The 25,835-nt window shown below is 38.4% G+C and overlaps 1 protein-coding gene across 6 annotated transcripts in view; it reads right to left on the bottom strand.

Moving 5' to 3' along the window:
* Positions 1-5,007: 5,007 nt before the first annotated feature.
* STK39 (serine/threonine kinase 39) overlaps positions 5,008-25,835 on the bottom strand; it is a 134,971-nt gene continuing 114,143 nt past the window's right edge. For 3 of the 6 annotated variants that reach the window (XR_003991479.1, XM_030486605.2, XM_030486607.1), the window contains 2 exons: positions 10,525-10,589; positions 5,008-6,488 (listed from right to left, as the gene is read on the bottom strand). Coding sequence is in view for 5 of the 6 variants with exons in the window: in XM_030486605.2 (XP_030342465.1) it covers positions 6,414-6,488; positions 10,525-10,589 (140 nt within the window). In the remaining variant the exon portion in view is untranslated. The other 3 variants (XM_030486608.1, XM_030486604.2, XM_030486606.1) reach the window with 1 other exon arrangement.

Below are 25,835 nucleotides of genomic sequence, written 5' to 3'. Positions count from 1 at the left end.
TCTTTTTTTAATTTAGCATTTTTTTCTTTCTTGGTCAATAATAGAGCACTACGACAGTGCAGGGCATTAGCCAAAGAGACTCATTTGCCAGAACAAAACCACCAAACTTTGGACAACCTCAATAACCCAAATACCAACAGGTTAATAATGGTGTACTCAACCTTCTTTCATGTATTGGAGAGAATAGTAACTCTTAGACGCATAAGGAGCTTTCATGGTAAAAGTCATCAAAAAATTTCTTTGTTCTTTACATTATGAAACAGCACAGGTACAGGCTCTAACAAAGCACATTAGCCTCTGAGAGCATCTTTTGCAGGGTTGGTTTTTTTTTTTTGCTTCCCCCAATACCAAAATACTTCATAAAGCCAATTCCAAGCTTTCAAAAACAGAGATGTGGGCAGAAACAGAGGCCTCCTCCTTGAAGGGGATTTCCAATTTAGCACTACACAGTCCATCTTCCAGAACACAAAAGTTTTGCTTCTGGGAGATACAATCTTTTTGCCTATTTATGTGTTTTTACATGACATAAGTAGCACAGAGTCTACCTCCTCAAAAACCACTGGACTTACTCTGGTTCTTCTGGTTCATTATTTCTAATTACCTGTTGATGACAGCCACACACACTACTTCTCTGTGAAGAGACTGTTGTGTCACCAAAATAACCTTAAATTCCTTTACATTTTGAGATGTTATACTTCAGTTGTCCTCAAAGGAAACAACACTCGATCTAGTTACGAAACTAGAAAAGCTCGAAGTAAATCTAACCCAGCACTCTTATGCATGAGCAACATCTTTCCTTAATGAATGTGAACTATTACATGAATGGAAAAGAACCAAATAACCATTTAGTTTCCTTAGAGGAAAAAAAAAAACCAAAACAAAACCAAAACCAAACTAGTTATATAATTGAAAGATATTTTCATTAATTCTTAAAATGTGCACCTATTGGGAAAAATAAAACAAGGAGAGGTATGTATTTTCCATCCATGATGGAAAACTGGATTTTCATTCAATTCTGTTTCTCATAGCTGTTCTTCTACATAAATGCATCCACTTGCATAAGTGATTTTCTACACCCTACTGAGACAATAAAACAAGTATAGCCTTTCAAATTCACATTTGAAAATCAGATGGCAAAATATTCGTATCCTGAGGACAAGATTACTTTTCTACTGGTTTATGCAGTGAAAATTAAATATTTCTCCTTCTTACCATAAACTGTCCCAAGTCCCTGCAATTGCTCATTGATCTACTATTGTCCATATTCTGAATGTTATTAGAAATGGACAACATCACAACTACCGAGTTTGGTTCAACATCCGAGATTACAATGACTATGCAACAGCTTGACGAGCATCAATCTAACAATCATAAAACAGCTATAAACTCACATTTTTATGTGCACTGTAATGTTACTCTTGGTCATTAAGGGGAAAATGAATAACTAAAATGTCACAATGCTCAACTAATATGCCTAGATATTTCATCAGTTGGGCCACTGTGTAATAAAACACAAGTAAACCAAACTTTGTTCGAGTTTTCATCGTTTGAGTAAATCCAGCTGCTCCATCAGCTCATTAGCAGAGTACATGCACAGGGAACTCGAAGATGTAGGCTCCTGCTGCTTTTCCAACTTCTCATTTTAAAGTAATTAGCATTCTCAGTGTATGCACATGCATAACTACATTGCAAGAGGGTGGAAAGGCTGCCCACTTGATGCTGTGGAAAAACCCCCAGCAACTGACCAAATAAAGTTACATCACAATGGATCCAGAGGGGTAAAAAAACCCAAACCCAAAAACAAAACCCAATTGCTGTTTGTTATCAACAAAGTCTCTTTTTTTTTTTTTTTCCTGCTTTTCAAAAGGTGGGGGGGGGGAAGAGAGGAAGGGGGCAGCATCCTCTACTTCCTACTGAACAAAAATCAGCATTTTCGAGGCATGCAATTCAGTGTTTTAGGTCTCTGTCAGATTCATCATCAGAGCTAAGTGATTTCAGGCACAGGCCAATCTCACCATCCAACATCATTATGCAGAGGTAGGTGGTGAAAAGGAAAACAAACCTCCGATTAAGAAAAGCATGAGGGGGAGGCACACCATTTACAAGCTGCACACAGCGTTCCCTCTCACAGAAATAACTGTGTTTAAAAACATTCTGAAGAGATGCCCCACAATCAAATTTTATAGGATCACACTGGAAGCCCCCAGATTGGAGATTTTAAATTAGACGAAAGTGGCTCAAAAGGCATACATTCATCTTCACCTCGGGAGAGAACATGGGGGGAAGAAAATTCAGTGATGTTTCCTGGCATATTTCCCAGCTTCTCCTTCCATCTCCATCACAAAGCAGAAGTGTGCTCTGGGGCTGGGAGATCGAGAGAGGAAACTGGTAGGATATAGGATAACATTTCTAGAAAGCAAAAATATTTATCACAACTAACTAGCTGCACTGCAGCTTGAATGCAACGCTCTATGTATGTCAGTGAGAATATCTGAGGTCAGATTGTGAGAGCAAAGAGACGTGTGCTCCTGCTCTCCTGGCATGGAAAGGATACATTGCCAGAGTGGGAGGCAGCTTTTCCTGGCTTGAAGCCCACACTAGAGTCCCAGGAGGAAAAAGGCTGGAAATGTCCCTCCTCTACCACTCCTTTACATATGCACAAACCAGTCATTCTCCGGACCTGGTTTAGTGCTAAGCTAAATTCTATGTTTATATTCATCCTTTTTAACACTTTGAAAATAATAAATACAGAACTGTGTTTCACTGACTGACTTCCATCTCAGTCCACAGCACAGAGCTACTATCAGCACACTGAAGCAGAGCACACTGGCAGGGCTGACTCCATGGACATTAACATTCACCAGCCCAGAGAGCCTGCAGATGCCCAGCTGCAAGCACAGCCACATAATCATCACTACAGATGATTATATTTTTAGAATAATCTAATTAAGCCCTATTTTCCTGGATTCAAAGACAGTTTTATGGTAGCTCACCTGTTCCAGCTTCACCTCGTTAATTAGTGACCTCTTCCTTCAAACACAGGCAGGTGCTCCAGCCAGCAACAGGCCCGAGGTATTGTCCAGCAACACCTTTCTAACAGGAACACCGCAACTGCTCTGGGGCAAGTCATGTGATATATATGAGAACTGTACCCATCTCCTAAATGCTTTTCACATAGACATGACTAAATCAATAGTTTCAGGTTTTCTCTTTTCCCTTGTTATACAACAGAGGATGTGAATATAGTATTCAGGAAGCAAATCCCTATTATATTTGGTGCCTATTTCTACTCTATCACCTGCACGCTACTTCCTACTGCAACCTGTATATTTTCACCTTTTCCCCCACGTCTATAACTGCAAGAATAAACTACTTACGAACTTCCTAGTAACAGATCTTTCTTTCAGGTCATTGTCCCTCTGTACTCAATTTTGCTCACATTGTATTTATTCATAATACCTTGGGAGCAGAACCACCCCCCCCAAAAATTAAAACCCAACTCAGCTGCAATAAATAACGCTGCTGCATGAATTTGCTTGCTCACTGAACCAAGGAAGCTCAGTGAAGCATTGGCATGTTTCTGCATCAGACTGCAAGTGAGCAACAACTGTTACAGCTTTATCTTGGTACAATGCTGCTGACTGCTTCAATTAAACTACTACATTCTTCTTTATTTAGACACCTCCTGCAGCCCCAACCGGTACAGCAGATGAGCACTTTCAACAGTTGCTACTCCTCCCTCAACACCTTTTCCCCAGCCTACCGGGAGGCATATAGCGAGTGGAACACGATTTTCAACCAACTATATAATCCCACGTCTTTTATACATCTGTGAAAACAACAAGCTTCCCTGAACGTTCATTTCTTTGCCTGAGAAAAAAAGCTAACTTGCCAACTACTTTACAGGTGGATTAGTCAATAATGGTGCAACACTTGGCGAAGCATACATTAACGTAAGTAACACAAATAATCCAACAGCAATGATCTGAACTTCACTCCCTTGGGTCCTGCTCAGTAGCCACCCCATCACAGCATTGCAGGTTACTGTTTCACTGGTAGATGTATGTTTTAAGTTACCTTTTAATTTACTCCAACACAAAAGGTTGCTAACAAATAATTAGCTACCAAATAACAGCCCGTCCCCCTGGACAGACATAATGCAGTGCCCTCTGTTCTCACCCAGCACAGCCGAGGCTCCCAGGCCATGGATGGAAACGTGCACAGAGGCACGGCCTCACCACTACTGTGGTGGCTGCCACAAGTCTCCTGCCCAGCTCCTCCTCCGGCTGGCCCCAGGCAGCTGGGCACAAAGCATGCACAAGCTGACCAAGGCAAAGCATTAACCAATGCAGGGCAGGAGATAAACACCCAATTATAGAGCTCTGAGGTGAAGTGGAAGAGATATCAAGCAGATATCAATAATGCCACACTCCCAAAGACACCCCAAAGCCAAGGGAAAACACACTTACCATTTCTGCTGGCTGCAGGCCAGGCCCCACTGAAGCACAGACCCCTTCCAGCACAGGATGCAGCACCTACCACACTGCCCAAACCCACCCCAGGCCTGGGGCTCTCCACACCAAAGGGCCTGGGAGCACCAATGGCACGAGGAGGGCCTGACTGCCCCAACGAGCCTCAGCTGTGGCCACCAGCCCCACACCTGGGCTGCAGGCAGCACATGCACCCCTGCCCTGCCCTGGACCCCTCTTGCCCTCTTCCCTATACAAACCAGCATCCCACAGGCATACAGGTCCTGCCCCGAACAACCAAGTGATTTCTTGAAGTAAAAGCACCTCAGGAATCTTAAACATCCCTTCTGCAAAGCACTGGAAAGCAAGCAGTCAAGAGCTCAAGACCAACCCTCTCCCTTGAGTGAGTGAGCAGTATTTTCTCTCCTCCTTCCCCAGATACTGCTTATAGCCTAAACAAGGGCAGTAGACATTTGTAACATCACCCTGCCACACGGCTGTTGAAATGCACACAGAGCACGCAAATTCAAAGTACAAATCTGTTTGTGCAATACAGTTTTATTTTTCTTTTTAACCTTTGCAGTCATCTTGGAGTAATCATTATGTAAACAGTAGGATGGGATGGGATTACATTGAGTCATATGCAAATGGCTCTAGAACACTTCAACGATTATGACAAGGCATTATAAATAACTTCTCTTAATAATATATATTTGCCATTTTCAGTACAATAAAGAGCTGCCGCTTATCTAGGATTAGCTAGGAAGTAGTTTAAATTGTGACCTCTGAGAAACATGGCTCCAAATTTTAAATTCTTTCTAAGCTTCACTAGCTCCATAACGTCTATGTCACAGGTTAAGCATACGACTACTTGGGTCAGAAGTGTTTTCTTTGTAACAGAGTTTTACTTGATCATTGCACAAAGCCCTATTATTTCCACTCCACCTTGGTATTTTGCAGAACTTCAAGTAAAGGTTCAGTTCTGTTCTTCAAGTTTTTATCACCTGTATGAAACCAGTTTCTATCATTAAGGGTACGTCGGATCAGAGATGGACACAGTAAGCATTCTACCTTAATGACAACAGTTCAAAGTAGATATAGCTCACAGACCCCCCAATAAAGCATAGTCAAAATACTCTAACACCTTTGCTACTGTATATCCTCTCCTTGTTCAGATAACTATATTTATATATATTGTCCCACATGTATGGTACTTCCAGAAAATTGAGATTATTTATTTAAGCAGCCTCAGGCACATTCTTAAAACATTGTCTGCAAGGCACCTCCCACTCCCCTGACAATCAGTTTGTGGACTGGTTTTTAAACACACAACCAACAAAAGCTTGCTAATGCCTAATTAATTGATTTCAAAAAACCCCTAGAAGTTGCCAAATAGTTCAAAGATATACCTGAAACTTTTTTAAATAATGGGAGATTAACTGCAAATAGCACATAATCAAGTCAAATAATTTTCTTATTACTAGGATGTGTAATGCATAAATATACGAAAAATAAAATTCACAGTTTTAAAACTAGAATTCAAGTTTGGCTAGTAATTCTTAACTTTTATATTTATGTTAATTTCTAAATATAACAGAACAGAGGCAGTATTATTAACCACAAGTACAGGTAAAATAGTATCACTCGAAGTTTATGAAAGAAGTAAGCTTGATAGAAAATTCCTTTTGTAACCAATAAATACAGCCACCTGAGTGCATTTCCACAGGCTTTTCACTTAGGGGAAATCCAAATCAACTGCTGAGAGACATTTAGTAGCATTTTGAATGTTAGCAGCAGCGGTGTAGCTGTGGGCTTTGCTTGTTCTGACTTTGTGAATTGCTAGATAATGAAGCAGAACTCAGTGTGTGGTGCATTAATTTTCCTTTGCATCTAAGCTGGCCTCTTCGCAATCTCACAATTCGGCTTGCGGTCAAGGGACAGACATCAGCTGACACTTAACTGAGCAAACCCAATCAGTTTCACTTCATCAGGAATCTCAGTGCCATCACAGCCAGAGGCCTGCAAGTACAAACAGAAATATTTAGTGTATCACCCTACGAAGAAGGATTTGACAGCCAGGCTATAAATCTTCACCGCATTGCCTAGTCAGCAAACAGCTTACTTGAAGGAAAACTTTCAGACTGCTTGTTGTATCCTCCATCAGCATCAGTCAACTGCATCCTTAATTTTAGCAAACTCTTCTAATCAATATTAAAAATTATGAAAAAAAGTACTGAGAAATGAGCACTTCAAGACTTAACCCAAACTTTATAGACTGGAGCCAAATTTGCTTTTTCTCACGAGCACGCTGTTTTCACTCATGAAAAGCAAATAACCCACATTTGTATAGAATCCTTTTACCATTGTGACATAGACACCAAATGTGTCTTGAGTCCAGCTATCAAGTCTGTTTGGAATACCAACCCACTGAATTTTTAAACAAGATATTGAAGCAGTCTACAAAAGTAAGTACTAATATTTGCAAAAGAACATCTCCTTTCTCACAGTAGTCTAGTACTTAGAATTGTACAGCTGAGATTCTTCCGTAAAGCCCGTCACAATATAAACTGGCACAAGTAATCAGCTTATTTTTCACAAATAACAGTAAGAATATAAAACCACCTTGCTCAGGAATTAACTGTTACTGTAAAATCTGCTTTAAAAAAATTACAGACACTGTAGGCAAGGTATATTTATATTTCAATTTTAAATACAAAATTTACTTCTCTAGGACAAAATTCACTACATTTAAATAAAGTTTTCTTATGCATTCCTCACCTGTGTGGTAGATAAATCAAAATAAGAATACAACTGGATTAACAGTGTGTAATGGTAAATCACTTACGACAGACGCCTTCAGACTCCTTGGCACATCCCTCCCAAAAAGTCTGAACAATTGGTTCACCCTATAAAAATGCTCTTGATCCTTTTATACATTAGTAGCAGTTGAACCCTTTAGTAGAACTGGTTTGTGTATACTCACTGTAAGGAAAAGAGCTCTCAGACTGTGCACACAAGGTGCACCGAGTGACATTATCTGCTGAGTTTTCATGAGCAAAATTAACTCATTTGATACTTGTGGAAGCATTACATCAGGCTACTACTTCAAATTTATTTTGATCGGACACAGAGAACAAAAGTTCTCTCTTCAGAGAGTATTTCACAGGTCTTATCCATTGAAGCAGCAAGTTAAAGGTCTGAGATCATCACCATTGGTTACCATGGAGATATCTCAATGGTTTTTGGATTCGGAATTTACTAAATAAATGGAGTTTGAATTTTGCCCTTAATACATCATTCTACATTCTGGCTAGCTATCAGCCTCCTCAAAGCCATGCTAAGTAACATATCTAGATGCAAACAGATTTTTAAATACCTTATCAATAAATATTGTCTAATATTAATGCACCTGGAACCTATTAGCTTGTATTTTGTGTTTAGTGTTAAGTACTACTATGATACACAAACTGAACATAAAAGAAAAGCTCTTAGCATTTGCAATTCACTGTTCAGTGACTGAATGCATTATTTCATCTCTGGGTTTTCCTCCCCTTTTCATATGAAAAATCCTTACATAAAATGCAAATTCTGCTGCGCAATAATTGAGCGTTGCCAAGATTACTTGTGTACTGAAGCAGCCTCCTTCCCAAAGTGTGGACAGCTGGATCCTGCAGGGAAGTCATTAGTCTATGTTAGCCAAGGCAGCTAAGGGAGGTTTAATACTATATATGTTTTCTGTAGAATGACATCATTGTAAGATGAAAGATGCACCATCAAAAAAATATGCAGGAGGGTGGTCCAACCTTCAAGACAGATTTATCCAGGCACCTTAAAAAACTTTGTTTACTATTTTGGCAATAATTAAAGACAAAACTCGTTAAGACATAAGCTGTTGTTTTTCTTCCACAAAGATGAAAATGCTTGCTGTTTGAATACAAGTATTATATACCAGCAAAATACCAGCAAAATCAATCTGCAAGCAGTGAGATACTAACCAGGTTCCTTCTCCACAAATAGTAGTAACTAATCCTAGATTGAAGAGCACTTTTCAGTTGAATTCTCTGAATGGATATGCGATTAGCCACATTTTGACTTTGAATCCCCATGAAATATTTACTAACAAAATGTGTTTTAATCAAGTTGTAGACAAGTGCTCTCAAATTCACTGAGACCTTGTTAAGAGGTAACAAAAACTCAGTAGGGCATACAAACGACAGAGTTCTCCTAGGCAACAATCCATTTAGCAACTCCACCACAATAGCAATATAGAAACAGGCAGAAACGGAACATATATTAAATTAATCCAAGGATAAGCATAGATTAAGATACTTCTTGTGGGTATGTTCTTTTCCTGGGAAGTAGGGAACTGATGCAGGAAACCTAGGTTAAAAATATCAGGAAGAAACTTAGGTTAAAAATTAACCTCAGGAATTGTTACCTAGCCAATGGAACTTAACTTGAGAAGGACAAAGACATTGATTTTGGATTGTCTATTAATTCTGATTATGGTAGGGAGTAGGATTATAACAGTGTTCACTCACTGGAATTTGAAATACCGTGTGAGGTTCACTGCACCCCACCAATAAATCCCACTGAATTTCAGAAATACCCCAACCTAAATTTCCAAGTGCGTTTGGTTTTAACATATATAAACATTAGCAGGATACTATGGATATTACATTTTGGAATCTCAAGCCTCTATTTTAAGCGTGTGAACTAGAAATCCAGATTTCTACAGAGCCTCTGGAGTTATCTACGTATCTAAATGCTCTTGGTGAAATGCCACTGACTACACAACAAAGCTAAGTCAGATGTTTAGACAGCAAGAACACAGATCAGCTGCAAAAGAGAAGCGCCAGCCTTTAAGCTATATTTAGATTGCTTTGTTTCTGCAGCCCTTACTAAGTTATATGTCTTTATTTTAATCCCCCCCATAACCCCTTCTCAAAAGAAATGTGCAAGTTCTAGTGGTTTTACTGGACTGCAGAGGAAAAATGAGTCCAAATGATTTGGTCAAATCTGTATGTAAAAAATTACATGGGAAGAATAATCCTGAATCAATACATTATCATCAACTAGGTCACTTACTCTCTAAAAATGGCTCTCCACAGCCTATCTGAAGCAGCTGATTTTATAAACAAAGCTGTGACTCTGGAGACCTGCTTATCTAACAGACATTCAATCTAGCCTTTCACATGTAGCTGAGTCACTCTCAGCAAGGGGTGCTGAAAGCTAATTGGTAAGAGTTTGGTATTTACATTGCTAATCATTCAGTAGCTTTACATATGTAAATTTTTCAACTTAATTTTAGCAAGAAATAAAAACAAATACAGCACAACAATTCTTCATTAAGGTTTAGCAATGAAAATTTATTAATATTAAATTAGATCTATCATGATAGCATCAAAATTGACCAAACTTAGGACTCATGGACCAGGGCACAAAATGCAGCACAGAAAACAGCCCCAGGGTCTGATGTACATACAGAAAACAGAAGGAGGTGGAAAGGGAGAAACAGTAATGAAACACAGTGGTAGCAAGATCAACTTGCAATTGTGGATGGTCAACTGAAAGAAAGTTGAAGGGAAGAACTAAGGAGAAGCAAGCAGTGGAGAGAGCAACTTGCATGCAAGAAAAATGGTGGCAGGTGTTGGGAAAAATGGGATTGGAACAAAATGTCCACTAGCAGAGGTCACTTCACCCAGAGCAGAGCTAAGGGAGTGGGAGTGGAAGGGAGTTAACCTAACAACTACAGTTTCTACAATTCTTCCCAAGGGGTTTGTCCCTGCAGTTTCTCACCTAAACCTCAGACTTCCTCAGAACTCATGTGAATGAACCTCCTCTTCCTCAGCACGGTTATGGAGCTGTTTGATTGTACATATCCCTAATGTCCTGTCAAAACAGAATTTAGGTATTTCTCTCACACATGGCAATTTCAATCACCTTACCTGTCAACACCTCTATTCAGCAAAATAGCTGTAAATGAGACAAAATCCAGACTCTGTGTGAATACTGTGATAATTAGTTTGTTTCTTCCCTTCATGCTTTTACTTACCAATTTAAAAGTCAGTGTTTTCAAGGCCTTTGGATCATCTACTATCTTCTGTAAGTTAGCAGCAACTGTAAAATAAAGTATGAAAAAAATATTATTTACAGAAAATTGCATTCATCATCAAGCCTCGTGTTACATCTTCTACTTAATTCTACACACATACATGTCTGTAAATTACCACTTGAATCATTTAATCAGTCTCTAGCTGTCATTTGAAAGTCAGAGGGCAGTTCGTCTGCCATAAATGTTGCCTTCTTTCTTTTTCAGTCACTGATACATTGTGACTATGTGAACTGATTCGGGGAAAAAAATCTGCTTGAAAACCAAATGACAGAAAAAAAGTAACTACTAATTTTTAGCTTAGTCTATTCCATAAACAATTAACAAACAATCACACAAATGCAAGTGCCAGGAAAATGGGAGATTCGTGCACCCAAGGATAAGTTGATGGCTGCTATTATCTGTATATCATGTTTCTACTATAGCCAGGGCCACCATCTGCACAAGCTTCTAGAAGTCTGAGCTCACTGTCCCCTCTTAATTTCTGCTTCTCCTGGCTTTATGTGTGTGCTTCTGTCCCTTTTTTGGGCTGGCATGAGTAACCACACAGACTCTTAGATCTTGGTGAGATCTTGGTGTTACAGCTCCCTTCCAAAAGAGAAATGAGCAAAAATGAATGATCTTCAAACTGCTTTCTCAGTAAGCATGACAGAGATGTGTGATGTAACAGCAATAAATAGTTTAACTACATCTACAGAGTCCGAGTGTCCAGAGAAGGAAGCTGTATGCCATAACAGAAGGTGCAGGAAGGGAATAACTCCTTGAAAACAGAAGAGGCAGGAAAATAATAAGCCCTTTTCCTATCAAGACACCTAAGTCACACTTTCAGTTGGTCTATTACTTACAATATTGCTACTATTAATTTTGATCAAAAAATTGGCTGCTTTCAGCTTTGTTCCTTTACTAAACTTGCTCCTCAGCTTTGCACATAGATGCTGAGCTAACTGAGATCCTGAGCTCACTGAGAGCTTTTTTTCAAGACTGACTTATGAGCACAAAATGCCATCAACAGGACATCAGCATGAGATAAAGACTCCATGCTTGACAGAGCTGTTTAGACAAGATTTTAAAAAGGAAATAAACAGGTATTAAGTAGCAGACATTTCTTAGTACACTGACTAGGTAAGTACCGTAAAGCAGAGAAGCAAGAAACCAGATGTTCTCCATAAATAATACTTTTCACAGACTTCATAGGGTGGAAGATATACAGCAAACATTTGCATGTCGAATATCCTATTGCTACAAACTCAGGCTCCTACTTCCTCCATCTTCTAACATCACAATGAGTAAATTTTCACTCCTACCATGCCTGACCATATATGATTTACTATGCAGTAACAGAAATTGGCCTCACAGGAGTAAATTCAGTATTTGGCCAGGGAATTTAGAGAAGTAAATGATTAGGCCAATCTACCACCATTAAATGCAAATTAATTTTTGGGGGGTCTCTTTTCTTTATACTACTGAAATGGCACCAAGAATTGTTTATGCACCTGTAACAAATTTGACCAGGGATGAAAGGGTGTTTGAAACTAAAAACAAGCTTCAAAGCAAGCACAAGATACCTTTTGTATGTAACACATTTTGCTAAAAACAACATTAACTTTCACAGTTACATTAACTCACCTACAGGCACTACAATAGAAAGACTGACTTTCTGTTTCTGTTTTTAAGCTTCATTATTCATACTCTTCTTTATTCTAGTCATTACTAACAGTTTTTCTTTTAATCACACAATTCATTTCCACAATCGGTAACTCAATTTTATTGCAATACCTCCTCCTACCTGATGAAATACAGGCAAATACAGATAATGCTTTTCATTACAATTAATACTTAGAACTCATATACAAGCAAAAAGGAGTGTTCAGCCTCACAGCTCCTGAAATCAGGATAGAAGAGCTTCAATTTTTTATGTCTTAAAAAATCTATAAAATAGGATCATGCACTCAAGAGCAGCTCCAGCTCCTCCAAATCCCTGTAAAACATGTTTCATAAAAAACCAAATAAAAAAGAAAGAACAAATTCTCTAGCTACTGTTAAGCTGGCTTCACTGAAATGGTGTCACAGTGCTACAAAACCAGATAGGAGTTGTGTCCTAAATTCAAAGATTTCTAACTTCACCGATTTTAAAATGTTAAAAAAAAAAAAAAAAAAAAAGGATGAGCTTCAAATGCACGCTCCTCTTCAGGAGGGGCAGCCTTTCATTTAATGTTGAGCAGTTGGGGAACAACTAAGGCAAGTCAGCATGCTACTAGGCTATTTTGCCTGAATGCACAAACTTCCAGCTGCCCTTAAGCAAAGTTACTGGCAAAGTTATTGTTACTGCACTTGCAAAGAGCAGCCCATCATCAGCAAGTGTTTCAGTGAACTATCATACAGTGGAAAGCAGGACTTAAAAAGCCCTAACTTTCCTGATGATTCTTTACCAGGGAAGAAATTAAAATTTTCAAAGCAAAACCAGCAAAAGAGAAACTAGGAATATATGTAAATGGTTAATTCTAATTACTTTTTTAATTATTTAAACACTATAACAGAAAGGAGTGATATTTTAGATGGATAGCATTCTCCAAGAAAACTGCTTTTCAAGGAACAGTGCTCATTAAAAGGCTGCAGGGACACAGTTTTATTTATTCACTTGTCTTTAATATGAACACAAGCCAAAAACTTACATATAAAACGCTAGAGAAACATCTGAAGCAATCATATGAAATATGCTTTATTTTTGCTTCTCTGATGGGCCGTAACTAAAGCGGGCATGTTTAATCAAATACAAGATTAGGAGGATTTAAGGGAGTAATGCCAGATGTTTTCAGGCTATGCTTGAAAATGAGAAAGCAGACCTGCAAAGAGTCCATAATATTAGAATACAAGTTTATGTAAAAAATATTCACACCTGCAGTTTCCTACAGAGAGCTCTGTTAAATTTCAATTATATCAGTTCAATATTTTTCAAGTAAAACTACTATTTCATGTGACTTCTGTTACTCTGTGTTTTACATTTTCTAGTCTTTACAGAATGGCAATAAAAATGCTTTTGCCAAAACAATATCATTAATCCTATTCAAGGCACCGTAAATGTGAATCCCCCCCAAACGCCTGCCCTTTCTGCAATATCAGAAAGAGAATATAATTAACATCAACCAAGAATCAAATACATGTGCACAATTAGCTAGCAAAATCATACAGTCTTGTTGGTATCTTTTAATTTTTCTAACTCCTTGCTTTTGTTTTGCTAGGTCTTGTCCATTCTTACTAATATACTTCTAAACAATTTGGACTATTATTAAATTTATGGAGTTTGAACCCTGAAGTATGCAAAGTCTCCTAAAAGACACAGAGAAATTCATGCCAGACATAGGCTCACAATGTTCCTGAGTACAAGCACTTCCTGCTGCTGTTCAGCCATATTCAGAATTACTGACCACATCAGGCAAGAAAGAAAAGCAATTCTTTCGAAGTGGAACTGCTACTAGGCGTTACTGATGAACATCTCCCCCAGCTACTAAATTTATGCTCTTTACATCAAGGAAAATGATTTACTAGATCGAGACTCACCAACAGTCCCAGTACACATGCAAAGTTTTAATCTGGCTTAAAGTTTCTAAATGCAGATGAACCCAACCACATCTGCAAATACTAGGGAGAAAAATATCCATCCCACTCTCACCACTTCTCCCTCCCCCGTGCCCCTAACAAATCTTGTATTTCAAGTCAGTGAACAAAGTCTATTTAATATAGTAATGCTCTCCCTCAAGTGAAAAGGAGTTTCATATTAGGAGTTTCTAGAGAGATAGGAATCTTTCCACTGACACTTAAATTATTTGGAAAAGTGGAGAGCGTTGTAAATATATGTCTCTGGATTCTACTTTACACTTTATCTCCAAGTTAAGTATACTACAGTTCCTACTGACAAAGCCATTTTTTAAGTAGACAGAAGTCATGCTTTGGATGTTGTACTTCTGAAATTCATAGTAGATTAGCTTGCCTGCAAGCAGCACTAATTGACAATTTCAAATCCTGTTGGGAATTCACTTTTTCTGCAAGGCCTGGCCATACTAGACTCTATTTTGCAGAGCGTTTTCTCAAGATGTTATGGCCATGCTCCCATGAAAGTCAGAAGAAGAAACATGAACAAGATAACTGCAAGAAAAAATTAACTAGTGATGGAAAAAGCTTTGCCAGCAGTAACCTCAAGTAAACAGAATCGCAGAGCAGTTAGTGGTGGAAAGGACCTTAAGATCATCTAGTTCCAAACCCCCTGCCATGGGCAGGGACACCTCACCCTAGACCAGGTTACTCAAAGCCGCATCCAACCTGGCCTTGAACACTGCCAGGGATGGAGCATTCACTTCCTTGGGCAACCTGTTGCAGTGCCTCACCACCCTCAGAGTAAGGAACTTCTTCCTTATATCTAACTTCCCCTGTTTAAGTTTAAGCCCATTACCCCTTGTTCTATTGCTACAGTCCCTGATGAAGAGTCGCTCTCTGGCACCCTTGTAGGCCCCCTTCAGATACTGGAGGTCCCCATGAGCCTTTTCTCAATGCTGAACAGTCCCAACTCTCTCAGCCTGCCTTCATACAGGAGGTGCTCGATCCCCTTATCATCCTCGCGGCCCTCCTCTGGACTTGCTCCAACAGCTCCATGTCCTTTTTATGTTGAGGACACCAGAACTGTACACAATACTCCAAGTGAGGCCTCACAAGAGCAGAGTAGAGAGGCAGGATCACCTCCTTCGACCTGCTGGTCACGCTTCTTTTGATGCAGCCCAGGATACAGTTGGCTTTCTGGGCTGCAAGCCCACACTGAAGCCGGCTCATGTTCAGTTTCTCATCAACCAACACCCCCAAGTCCTTCTCCGCAGGGCTGCTCTGAATCTCTCCTCTGCCCAACCTGTAGCTGTGCCTGGGATTGCCCCGACCCAGGTATACGACCTTGCACTTCACTATGTTGAACTTCGTGAGGTTGGCATTGGCCCACCTCTCAAGCATGTCAAGGTCCCGCTGGATGGCATCCCTTCCCTCCAGCGTATCAACCGAACCACACAGCTTGGTGTTGTTGGCAAACTTTCTGAGGGAGCACTCAATCCCACTGTCCATATTGCTGATAAAGACATTGAACAAGATCGGTCCCAACACCAACCCCTGAGAGACACCACACGTTACTGTTTTCCAACTGGACATTGAGCCGTTGACCACAACTCTTTGTGTGCAGCCATCCAGCCAGTTCTTTATCCACTGAGTGGTCCATCCGTCAGATTTATGTCTCTCCAGTTTAGGGACAAGGATGTTGTGCAGGACCAGTGTCAAACGCTTTGCGCAAGTCCAGGCAGATGACGTCAACTGCTTTGCCCTTATCCATCAGTTCTGTAGCCCCATCATAGAAGGCCACCAAATTGGCCAGACAGGATTTCCCCCCAGTGAAGCCATGTTGGCTGTCACCAACCACCTTGCTGTTTTTCATGTGCCTTAGCATGGTTTCCAGGAGAGTCTACTCCATGATCCTGCCAGGCACAGAGGCAAGACTGACTGGTCTGTAGTTTCCCACGTCTTCCATTTTCCTCTTCTTGAAAATGGGGTTATATTTCCCTTTTTCCAGTTGTTGGGAACTTCACCTCACTGCCATGATTTTTCAAATATGATGGACAGTGGCTTAGCAACTTCATAGAGTATACTTCAAATCATGCCTTGGAGCAAAAGCCTTCTTCAAACGTTAGCAGCAGTTAGCACAACAGGCTTTGTTTATAATAATAAATGAGGCGCCTTTCCGCTTCCTTCAGAAGGCTCCTGAAGGACATATAATCAACCTATGTACAACAAATCATTCCAGGTTCTTTTGCAGGTTTTGCTCAGTGACAAATGGATGTGCCACTGTCAAAATAAGTGTCTGCTTACGAACATGCAATAGGATAAAACGTCAAACCCAGCATATAAATATACACAGCAGAGGCTGCTAATCGCAGATGTAATAAATAAAACCCCACACACAACTACAGTCCTACAGTATGCATATATACGTAAAATATACTACAAATCATTCTTTGCTAGATGACAATTTTGGCCAACCACATCAAGTTATAATTTTTACATAAGTGATCAATACAAGCTGAGGTAACAGAACAAAAAAGGCCATCTTCAAGATCACAAATAAATATAAGAGAATGAGCATACTTTGGGCAGTCTCAAATAGCTGTTTTGCTCCTGTAATTTGACAGGACTATGCCTGGTTATTCAAAATTCTTAACACAGCATGAAACCTAACCCTAATGGCTTCTGAATAGGGAAACTGGAAAAGTTAAAATTAATGAGACAGTCAATAAAGCTACGTGAAGTACAGTAGAACTATTTCCAGCACAATGCCGACCCAGCCAACTGAGCCAGAGCCATCTGGCACAAACAGAATCTAAAACTTGAGATTATATTTCTGGGGTGCTCTCAAAAGAATAATGATTCATCTGCTTTTCCATTTTGAAAAGAATGGATGGGGAACCTCTTAGGTTCAATGGTTTGCAAAGCTATTGCATATTGTAATCCTGAAATTTAGATCTGAGGAACAGGAAAACATTATTCAGGCACAAAATTACTGTCACCAAAAAAAAAAAAAAACCACCAACAAAACAACAAACACCCTGAGCTCTGAGAAAATGAAAAATATTTTTAAAAAGTGAAATAATTTTCGTGTAGTCCAAAACTCAGTCTGTAAGAAATAGCCACCTTCAACTACTTCCTACTTCGTCATCAGTATTGCTGCGAGAGAGGCCAAACTCAAAGCTCCACAGATTTACTGGCTTTCTTGATGATTGTTTCGAATACTACCTCTTCCCCAACTGTAGGAAGTTATTTTGCCATTTTCACCTGATACATGGAGTTCTACATAATTAACTGCCTTGGGAGTCTGCCGATTTGAGGATTAACACTGTATTTTTCTATACGGGTCTTAGGAAGCACGATGCTTGAGTGACAGGGAATACTTCTCAATGGAATTATCACACATTCAGCTGCTGGTAGGGCTTTTCTCCAAAGGGCTGAATTTATTTCTCACTCTTGAGGCTGTTTCAATATTGCAAGAGGTTCATTGCAATATATACATTCATTTTTATTTCATACTGCACAGTGGTTTTCATGCATTTGCAAAATCATGCAAAATCATTTGATTTTGTTATCATAACAAAATCAAAACTAAGTTTTAAAACCTAGCTAGCTAAGGATTATAGTATATTATGCAAACAATCAGAGCAATCAACCTTTAGATTTTTTGGTAACAATTCCTCCAGATCTCTGACTTTCTTCTTATCCAATAGCTCATGAACTGACTGCATGAAAGATTAAAAGGCTTTTCAAAGAGAGTTCAAAAAGGTCTTTTAAGTGCAGCACAATTCCATTAGCTCACCCATTCAGGATGCTTGTCATAAAATTCCTTTTGTTTATGTTGTTTGAGAACAGTAGCAATGGAAATACTAAAGCATTTTGAGATCTGTGGCAGCTAACTAACAAGAGTTTATTGCTAGAGGGCTACAAGGAGCTAGACATGATTCTTATAGAAAGAAATAAAAGAAAATAGAAAGATCAACAGCAAGTCTGGCTTTTCTTCTGAAGAAGCTATTGGACACTGATAAGGCAGAAACATTAAAATAATTTAGAAATGTATTATTTATGAAGAGGCTGTCATTAGGAATTTATCAAAGAAGATTAAGGCTCACAAATTTGTCTGAATTCTCAAAGTACATTGCTGAATCAGTAGATAAAGACAGTGGAAATGATCTCATTTGAACATTTGATACTTTAATATCCAACAGCTTGATGTGCAGCCTCATAAGCAGAAAACATAGCTGAAAGAGGACAGCTACAAGACAACAGAAGGCCAAAGCAGTTCTCCCTTGAAAGGAACACTGGGATACTGAAAAAGATCCCCTTCAGCATCCTTATGAACAGGACTACCAATTTCACAGTGAAATTCCCACAGCTTAGAGTAATTATTAAAATTACTTGAGCCATGTGGTTCACATGCGTTCTAAGTCCCAACATTGTAAACATGGTAAACCCAGGAATGTATGCTGTTTCACATGTGTGTAAAGTATGAGGCATGAGGAAGAACTGCACCAAATAAAACCATCCTCACCTGGCGAGGAATAGCCCAACACACAGCAATATTAAAGAAAGGAGGCAAGAAATACAAATTATGCACACAACATGTGCAACAGGCACAGGTTGTGCTACCCTTAGTGAGCACCAAAATCTGTTCTGACTTAACTTGGGTAGTAATTAATTTATTCTATACAGACAACCAAGATTTATGCTAGTTCACATCTTTGTAGACATTTTTAAGGACATTAACTAATAGCTTGGCATCAGGGTATCTTGTTCCAAAAAAACAAGAGAGAGGGGAGACGGGGGAGAGAGGGGAGTGGGACCAGAGCTTTAACAACTAACCTGTTATGCTGTGTTATTCAAGAGCTGAAAAAATAAAGAGCTTAGGGAATAATAGTAAACCTCAAACATCTTCACATTAAGATCCACTCACATTGGGTATTAATACCCAGGGGTCACAGACGAAAACTGGAAAACTGAGGACTGATAAAGTAATAAATTTTCATTTTTCTTTAGGTAGTTGATGGAAGAATTCCCACCCAACAGAAGCAGTATATTTTTGATACAGAAGCGCTGTATCAAACTGGAAAGTGAAATAAGTTAGTGCTAGAAATCTACCTATTTCAATTCCAGTAACACATTACTAAACTCCCAAATTCTCAATTATTTACTGTGGATATCTGATCCCAAGGTAATGTTTTACATTCTACAATCTGTGAAAGAAAAAAACCAAAAGACAACTATAATTGGGATAGCTGTTTTAATTGATTAAATTAAAATATTAATATAACTGGCAAATCATGCCTTTTCCCAGAAACTTATGAAAAAAATAGAAGGTTGGTATTTCAGATTGATTTTTTCCCCCCAGAGTATATGAAGAACACTTAGGCAAACCACCACACATTTAAACCAAAGTGTTATAAAAAGGTAAGTGGAATATATTTGGATACTTACAGGCTTATCTATTTCAAACCCCGATTCTGCATGTGTCTAATGGGATAGATTACCCAGGAAGATGAGGGAGGAGAACAGCATTTTGATGATCCTGAGCATTCTAAATCTCAGTCTAGGCTCAAATGAACATTTAAAACAAAAACTTAAACCTGCTATCCAACATTGCTAGTACGGATATTTAACAAGCCTGAGACATTACAGTAAATTGTGCTCATAAATTCTCTATGCAAAAGAGTGAGTGACAGTACAGGGTTGGAAAAAAATTGTTTGCCAGTGACTGAATGTAGAAAGCAAGCGTTAGCTTTCAGACAAAGGTTTTGACAACAGTTTAATAGTCAAGATATTGAAGACAGCTCTACAAATACCTTCATCATGCTGGATTAGACTTGAAATGTAGGTCTATGCAGAAATAAGGCAGGTTACATTCTGCTATGCATATTATTACTTGGTAATCTCCTCTCCCCATCAGATTTTCACAACCTCCCCTGTCCTGAGTTCTACTATGAATTATAGATATTGTTCTGACAAAACTATTAAGATGATGAAACAGCAGCCAGGCTACTTCAATACCTTATATCTGAAACTTGAAACAAGGAAAAATATATTTAGAAAAGACTCCCTGATGTGCAGGAGTTAGGTTCTGAAATAGACTACCTCTAGTTTGAAGAACCTCAATAAATCCTTATTTTGACATACTTACCACTTGTAGAGAAGTGAATGCCAAGGAAACAAATAACAGCAACTAAATTACTATTGAAAAGAGGACCATTACTTACACTGCTGTCTTTGCAACTTCTGATTCAAATTCATAGGGCTTTTGGGGAGCGTTGTGGTTTTTTGTTGTTTTGAGGTTTATTTTGTTTTTAAGTAGAAAGAAAAGACCTCAAAACTACAATTCAGACCTGTGAGGGCAGGGAACACACTCCAGGCCCAAGAGCTTATCACCTACTGTATCAGGCAAAACCCAAACCAACCCCACTAATAAACATGGATTTATTTCCTCATTTACACAGATAAGTAAGAACTGGTGGACTGCATGCTGAAAAAAAGCAACTTTATTTGAAGGTAACTGGCAGTTCCACCTTTTTTTTATTTTTTTTCTTAAAGTAAATCATTTTCTTGACCATGGCTGTAACACAAGCACATTTACTATGACACATGAATACACATATATACGTGGAGAATAATTTGCACACTTGAGAATTTCTTACATCACGTATTTATCGTTCTGCCACAACCACCATGACAGCAGTGGCGATTATTCACCTAACACAATATTGATTTTTTCACCTTGAACCTCGAAGTTTTCACCACATTGAAAGTTCAGCAAGGTGGGAACTTGCATGAAATCAGAGAGTTTCGCACAATGTACTTTCTCAAGTGCACCTTTCATGTACAACACATATAGCTAAGATAACTTTGAAGGCTCAATTAGATGCAAAGCTTGATTACCTGTGGGTGTACCTCAAGCTTCCAGAACTCCCGGCAGTCTAGTCATTATGAGTCACCCTTCAATGCATTAGCTCTAAATGAGCCAGATGTGTTGAAATATTTAAGTCCTTAGTTAAGCCCTGGGGATTTTAGAGACATTCTCCTATCTGTAATGCATTTGCCTATCTTACTAAAGAGATACAGAGTTATGTGCACACATTGAAGGCAGAAGAGTTTCTACAACTGCTTTAAAATACAGACACATTTTCATTAAATATATTTCCTTTCTGGATAATAGATTAAAAAGTAAACACAATGTATTTAGTCTGACATTTGAAATTGTTAGGGTTTATAAAGGCATTTTCTCATTAGAAAGCTTACGTGTACATTGAGCTTTGGAACACATGAAAACACGATACACAACTAAAAATTCGATCACCTACCCATAGCAACATTACTCCTCTTTGAGTAATTAGTTTACACATTAGTTTATGTCTCTTTGAGGATATAAACTAATGCAACATGTTTTCTACTTGTTTTAGCACTACCCCATTTTCTGGGATTACAGTAAAATAGTAAGCCAGAATTAGCTGAACAAAAGGCACCACTTCATTCAGTTTCAAAGACGATTAATCTAACAAGATAGCAAAGTAAACTAGGTGTAAGCAAATGCAGAGCAAATCCAAGGAAAGCAAAAGGATATTCACTGTGTAACTCCATGGCTTTTCTAGGAAATGGATTATCAGTGCCACTATGAGTTAAGATGTTGTTACACAGGGTATACTAACAAACTGGGCTTCTGCTTTTTCATCTTACCATTTTAGTATGACAGTACCTTCAGCATCAGCAGACATGTTACTGTAAGGCACTTAGCTGTTTCAATTCCAAATGCTTTAATACTATGATTAACTGGGAACTGTACATACTATTTACTGTTTAACATCCCTTGAAACAATGTCATCCTGGCTTTGGTCAAACGCGTTCTCTGCATTCAAGGCCACATAACCCATCCACAGCCACAATTTTTTTCTTTTTATTCTAGATGCCAATTTAAGTCCTGTCCACTTACCACAGTAACTGCACCAAAGCCTACACTCCTTCCCGCCCCCAAAAATATCCAATAACCCCAAAACCCTTAGCCAAACTTTTATGGCATCTACTGTATTCAGACTTATAAGAAAATATTCAAGATGTTAATAAAAAAGCTTCTACTTTCAAAACATTACCTCATTTCAAAATATGATCTATTGGTTATTGGCTAATTGGGTTTTTAGCTGGTTCTTCTAAGCACATTAGGCCTTTCAGCAGGAAGCTTTTGTTTTGACTGACTAAAAGCTGTTCCTCTGCTTACTAAGTGGATTCCTGGGTCTGGCTCCAACACCAAAGACAGATATCCGTTTACGAGTAGTTAATGTCTGGTGTATTTAAAAGTGAAGGTACGTCTTCCATAATGCTCAAAGTAGTTACAGATACTTTTGGACAAAAATACCTATAATAAAGGTAAATTAATATAGTGAAGAGCAACTGCACATTTCAACGGCATGGCTAGCAAGGCTTTTAATTAAGCAGCATTCAGGAAGGTCAGTGCTTATTTTTTTATACACCACAATATAATAAGTGTAAATACACTTTTCAGTTCTGAAGCTCAAGCAAGGCATCTAGATTAACCGTAGCCTAAGGCTTCACTGAAATGATATGCACTTTGCATACACCAGTGAAGCAGGATTGCAGCTATGTCATTTTCAACAGAACTGACTGTTGATATGATTTGAGTTTCCTTTATGGTATCAAAAATAAAAGAAAGCATTACTAGATGAATGTTTACTAGGTAATATACATATACTGCATATACACAGCTACCGACATATTTCATCCCAAAATAAATTTTGAAAATATGCCAGATCTTTCGTATAACATAGCTATTTCAGTACTGTATAAAAATACCTCATCAGCTAGATATCAGCGTCTACATATAAGCTCCAAGACTCATTCTCTTCTGCAAATGTGAACTCTAGTCTGCTTTTACACAAAATTCTCTGCACTGATTCCCTTGATCACGACCTCCTGTGAAACAATGCTACTGTCAAAAAGAACAGAAACCACCCAATCGTAGCCAGAACTGAACATGCAAGATGGGATTTTTACTTCTCTGCAGAACATTACTTATCAGAATGGAAATCTTCCTGCGAAACTTGTGTTAAGTGAAGCAAAACTAGCAAGACTCAAAAAGTGAAGCATGTTGATGCTTAGCAGAAAATTCTATAGACCTTACACATCAGCTGGTCCCCACTATAAGCTTCAGCTCATATATGCCATGACAGTACTTTGCACAACAGCCTTTGCTGACTCCTATTCAAGTGTCCTTTCAGAAAATCAGCTGTTACACCAATAAATTGTTGAGTTCAACATAAGCACAGGTATTTTCACCTTTCTTTTTTCTCCCAGCCTCTATATGTTCCAACATCCATTAAAAGAAACTACAAGAACAACTTTTATGAGACTACCTCCAAACTTTGTTTTCATTCATGTTGTAAGGGCTGAATTTCTGCATGCTTCAGCTGAAAAGTGAAAGGTAATTTATCAGCTGCTTTCAATCTGGAAGCTAATGGAATCAGTTCTTCTGGTGAAGAAGGTTAACCAAGTTCTTCTATACTATTCCCCTCTCCCTACATAGGAAGATTTTAAACCTTTTAATTTTGAGTGAACGAAGTGTAAAATCATTTTACAAAGAAAATTAGTTTTGTAAGCAGATTAACATTTTCAGCACCATCTGCTCTCTTATATGACCTACTGCTTTAAACTAAGGGACTGAAACATTTCTTAGGACTACACTGCTACAGTGAAATTCTGAAATTTGCAATAAGCTGCCTGCATGCAAGTTGTTTTATTCCATTCCCATACAACAGTTAGACAGTTTTCCCAAAGCAAATCACAAATGTATTCTTACTGAAGTCCACTTTTTTTTTTAAATTAAAATAAAATTGCAAAATCGCATTTAGCAGAACTTGTCTTTCAGTAAAACATGAAATCTAAAGTCATTTTCTAGGAAGATAACAATGTCCACACATATTTGAAAACATTGAATTACTTCATGGGTGAAGCAGACACAAGTGAAAATTACTGCACAAAGCCATGCAAGAATTTGTGCCTGCAGAACTTGACCTAAGTTACCTCACAGAAAAATGAATGTATAAAACTGATTATAATTAATGAAATTAAATTTAAGTAAGTTGAGTGCTTTCATTATATACAAGCAAGTTATTTCCCCACTTTTTTTTTAATATTGCAATAAAAGATAAACAGGAAAGAACACAAAGGACTATCATCATAGTGCTAAAAAGCAAAGTCTGATGCAATTCAAAGCAAGAACTAAACAAGGAAATAAACTTTTATTATTAACTAGACAGTGTCTTTAACCAAGCCTGCTAGGAAAAACCTTCCTTATTCAAATGTTCATGTTTCTTCAGGGATCAAAGTCCCACCTATAAAGCCATGAGGGATATCTATCTTAATTTCCCTTTCCCCCACATTTCCCCCTGAAAGATGGAGAACAAATCCCATTCATGGTGCCATTTCCATAGAAGCACTGGCCCTATGCATTGGAAGCAAACTCTGCAGCAAAGGGAAAAGGGAAGAGCAAAGAAAGGAAGAGAGGTCTTTCTGGGTCCCAGCAGGACTTGGCACTGTAGCATCGACAGCCATGACTCCGACTTCCGTGCAAGAGTGCCAGCTGACTGCCCAGGCTGGTAGGACAGCCAACAGGTAACAATTCTTCTCTTAGCCAGAAAAAAATCCTTTATTATTATTTCTAAATAAAGTGAGCTATCTTGTGGCAATGAAAATTCTAACAAAAAACCTCAATGGCAGCATGGTACCGACATTTTTTCATACTAGATGTTTGAAAAGCAACAAACTAAGGCCAAGCTACACCTCTCCCCTGAGCCCTTATAGTACCAGTGCAATAGAAGTAACTTTAAGAGAAGAGTGCCTACAAGCATGTACCAATTGCAAACTTCCCCTAAATACTTTTTCTTTAGAAAGTAAAATAAAAGCATAGGTAGGGCTTTTGTTTCTTAGATCAACTAGAATCAACCTGCATTCTGACAATACAAAAGCAAAAAGTATTGGCTTCTCTCTGAAATACTTCAAGTACCCTACAAACGCATTGAGAATGTGTTTAGATAATCTTCCAGGAGAGACATACGAACTGAGAGATTTGTGAAACACTCTCCGCATCACTGAGAAACTTGGTAATGATATCTGAACCAATTGATATAAACATGTTTGCAACACAAAGATTCATTTACTAGTATTCCTCGATTCGGTTCTCATACATTTAGCATTTACTAGCTCCCCCCTCTGATTTTGGTAACTATCTATCTACTGATCTTGATCAGCCAGAAGAAGAGAAGGGACTGCAGTGAAATAAGCACTTTCAAATTAATCATCTTTGCCAAGCACTGAATTTCATTAAAAAAAAAAAAAATACAAAATTAAAAAATTAGTGAAGCACAGAATAGAAAAATAGAGAAGAATCTTTCCTCACAGAAGCCAGAAAACATTTCTGATTATCTTTTTTTACCAAAGAAGTAATATCTCTGGAGGTTCAATTTCCATAGATCCTGAACTTTGGCTTGCTTCATCTTCCATAAACCTAAGCAAAATACTTACCAGCTTCAGAGCTGCCAAAGCACACTTTGCAATATCCTACTGAACAATGATTTTATCATTAAACAAAAAAATTAAGTTAGCACAAAAATGATCAATCATTGAATTGTAAA

Source organism: Strigops habroptila, chromosome 5, assembly GCF_004027225.2.
Source record: "Strigops habroptila isolate Jane chromosome 5, bStrHab1.2.pri, whole genome shotgun sequence".
NCBI classification, from domain to species: Eukaryota; Metazoa; Chordata; class Aves; order Psittaciformes; family Psittacidae; genus Strigops; species Strigops habroptila.
Note: the sequence above shows the minus strand (reverse complement) of the source record. Positions and strands in the feature narration are given on the sequence as shown.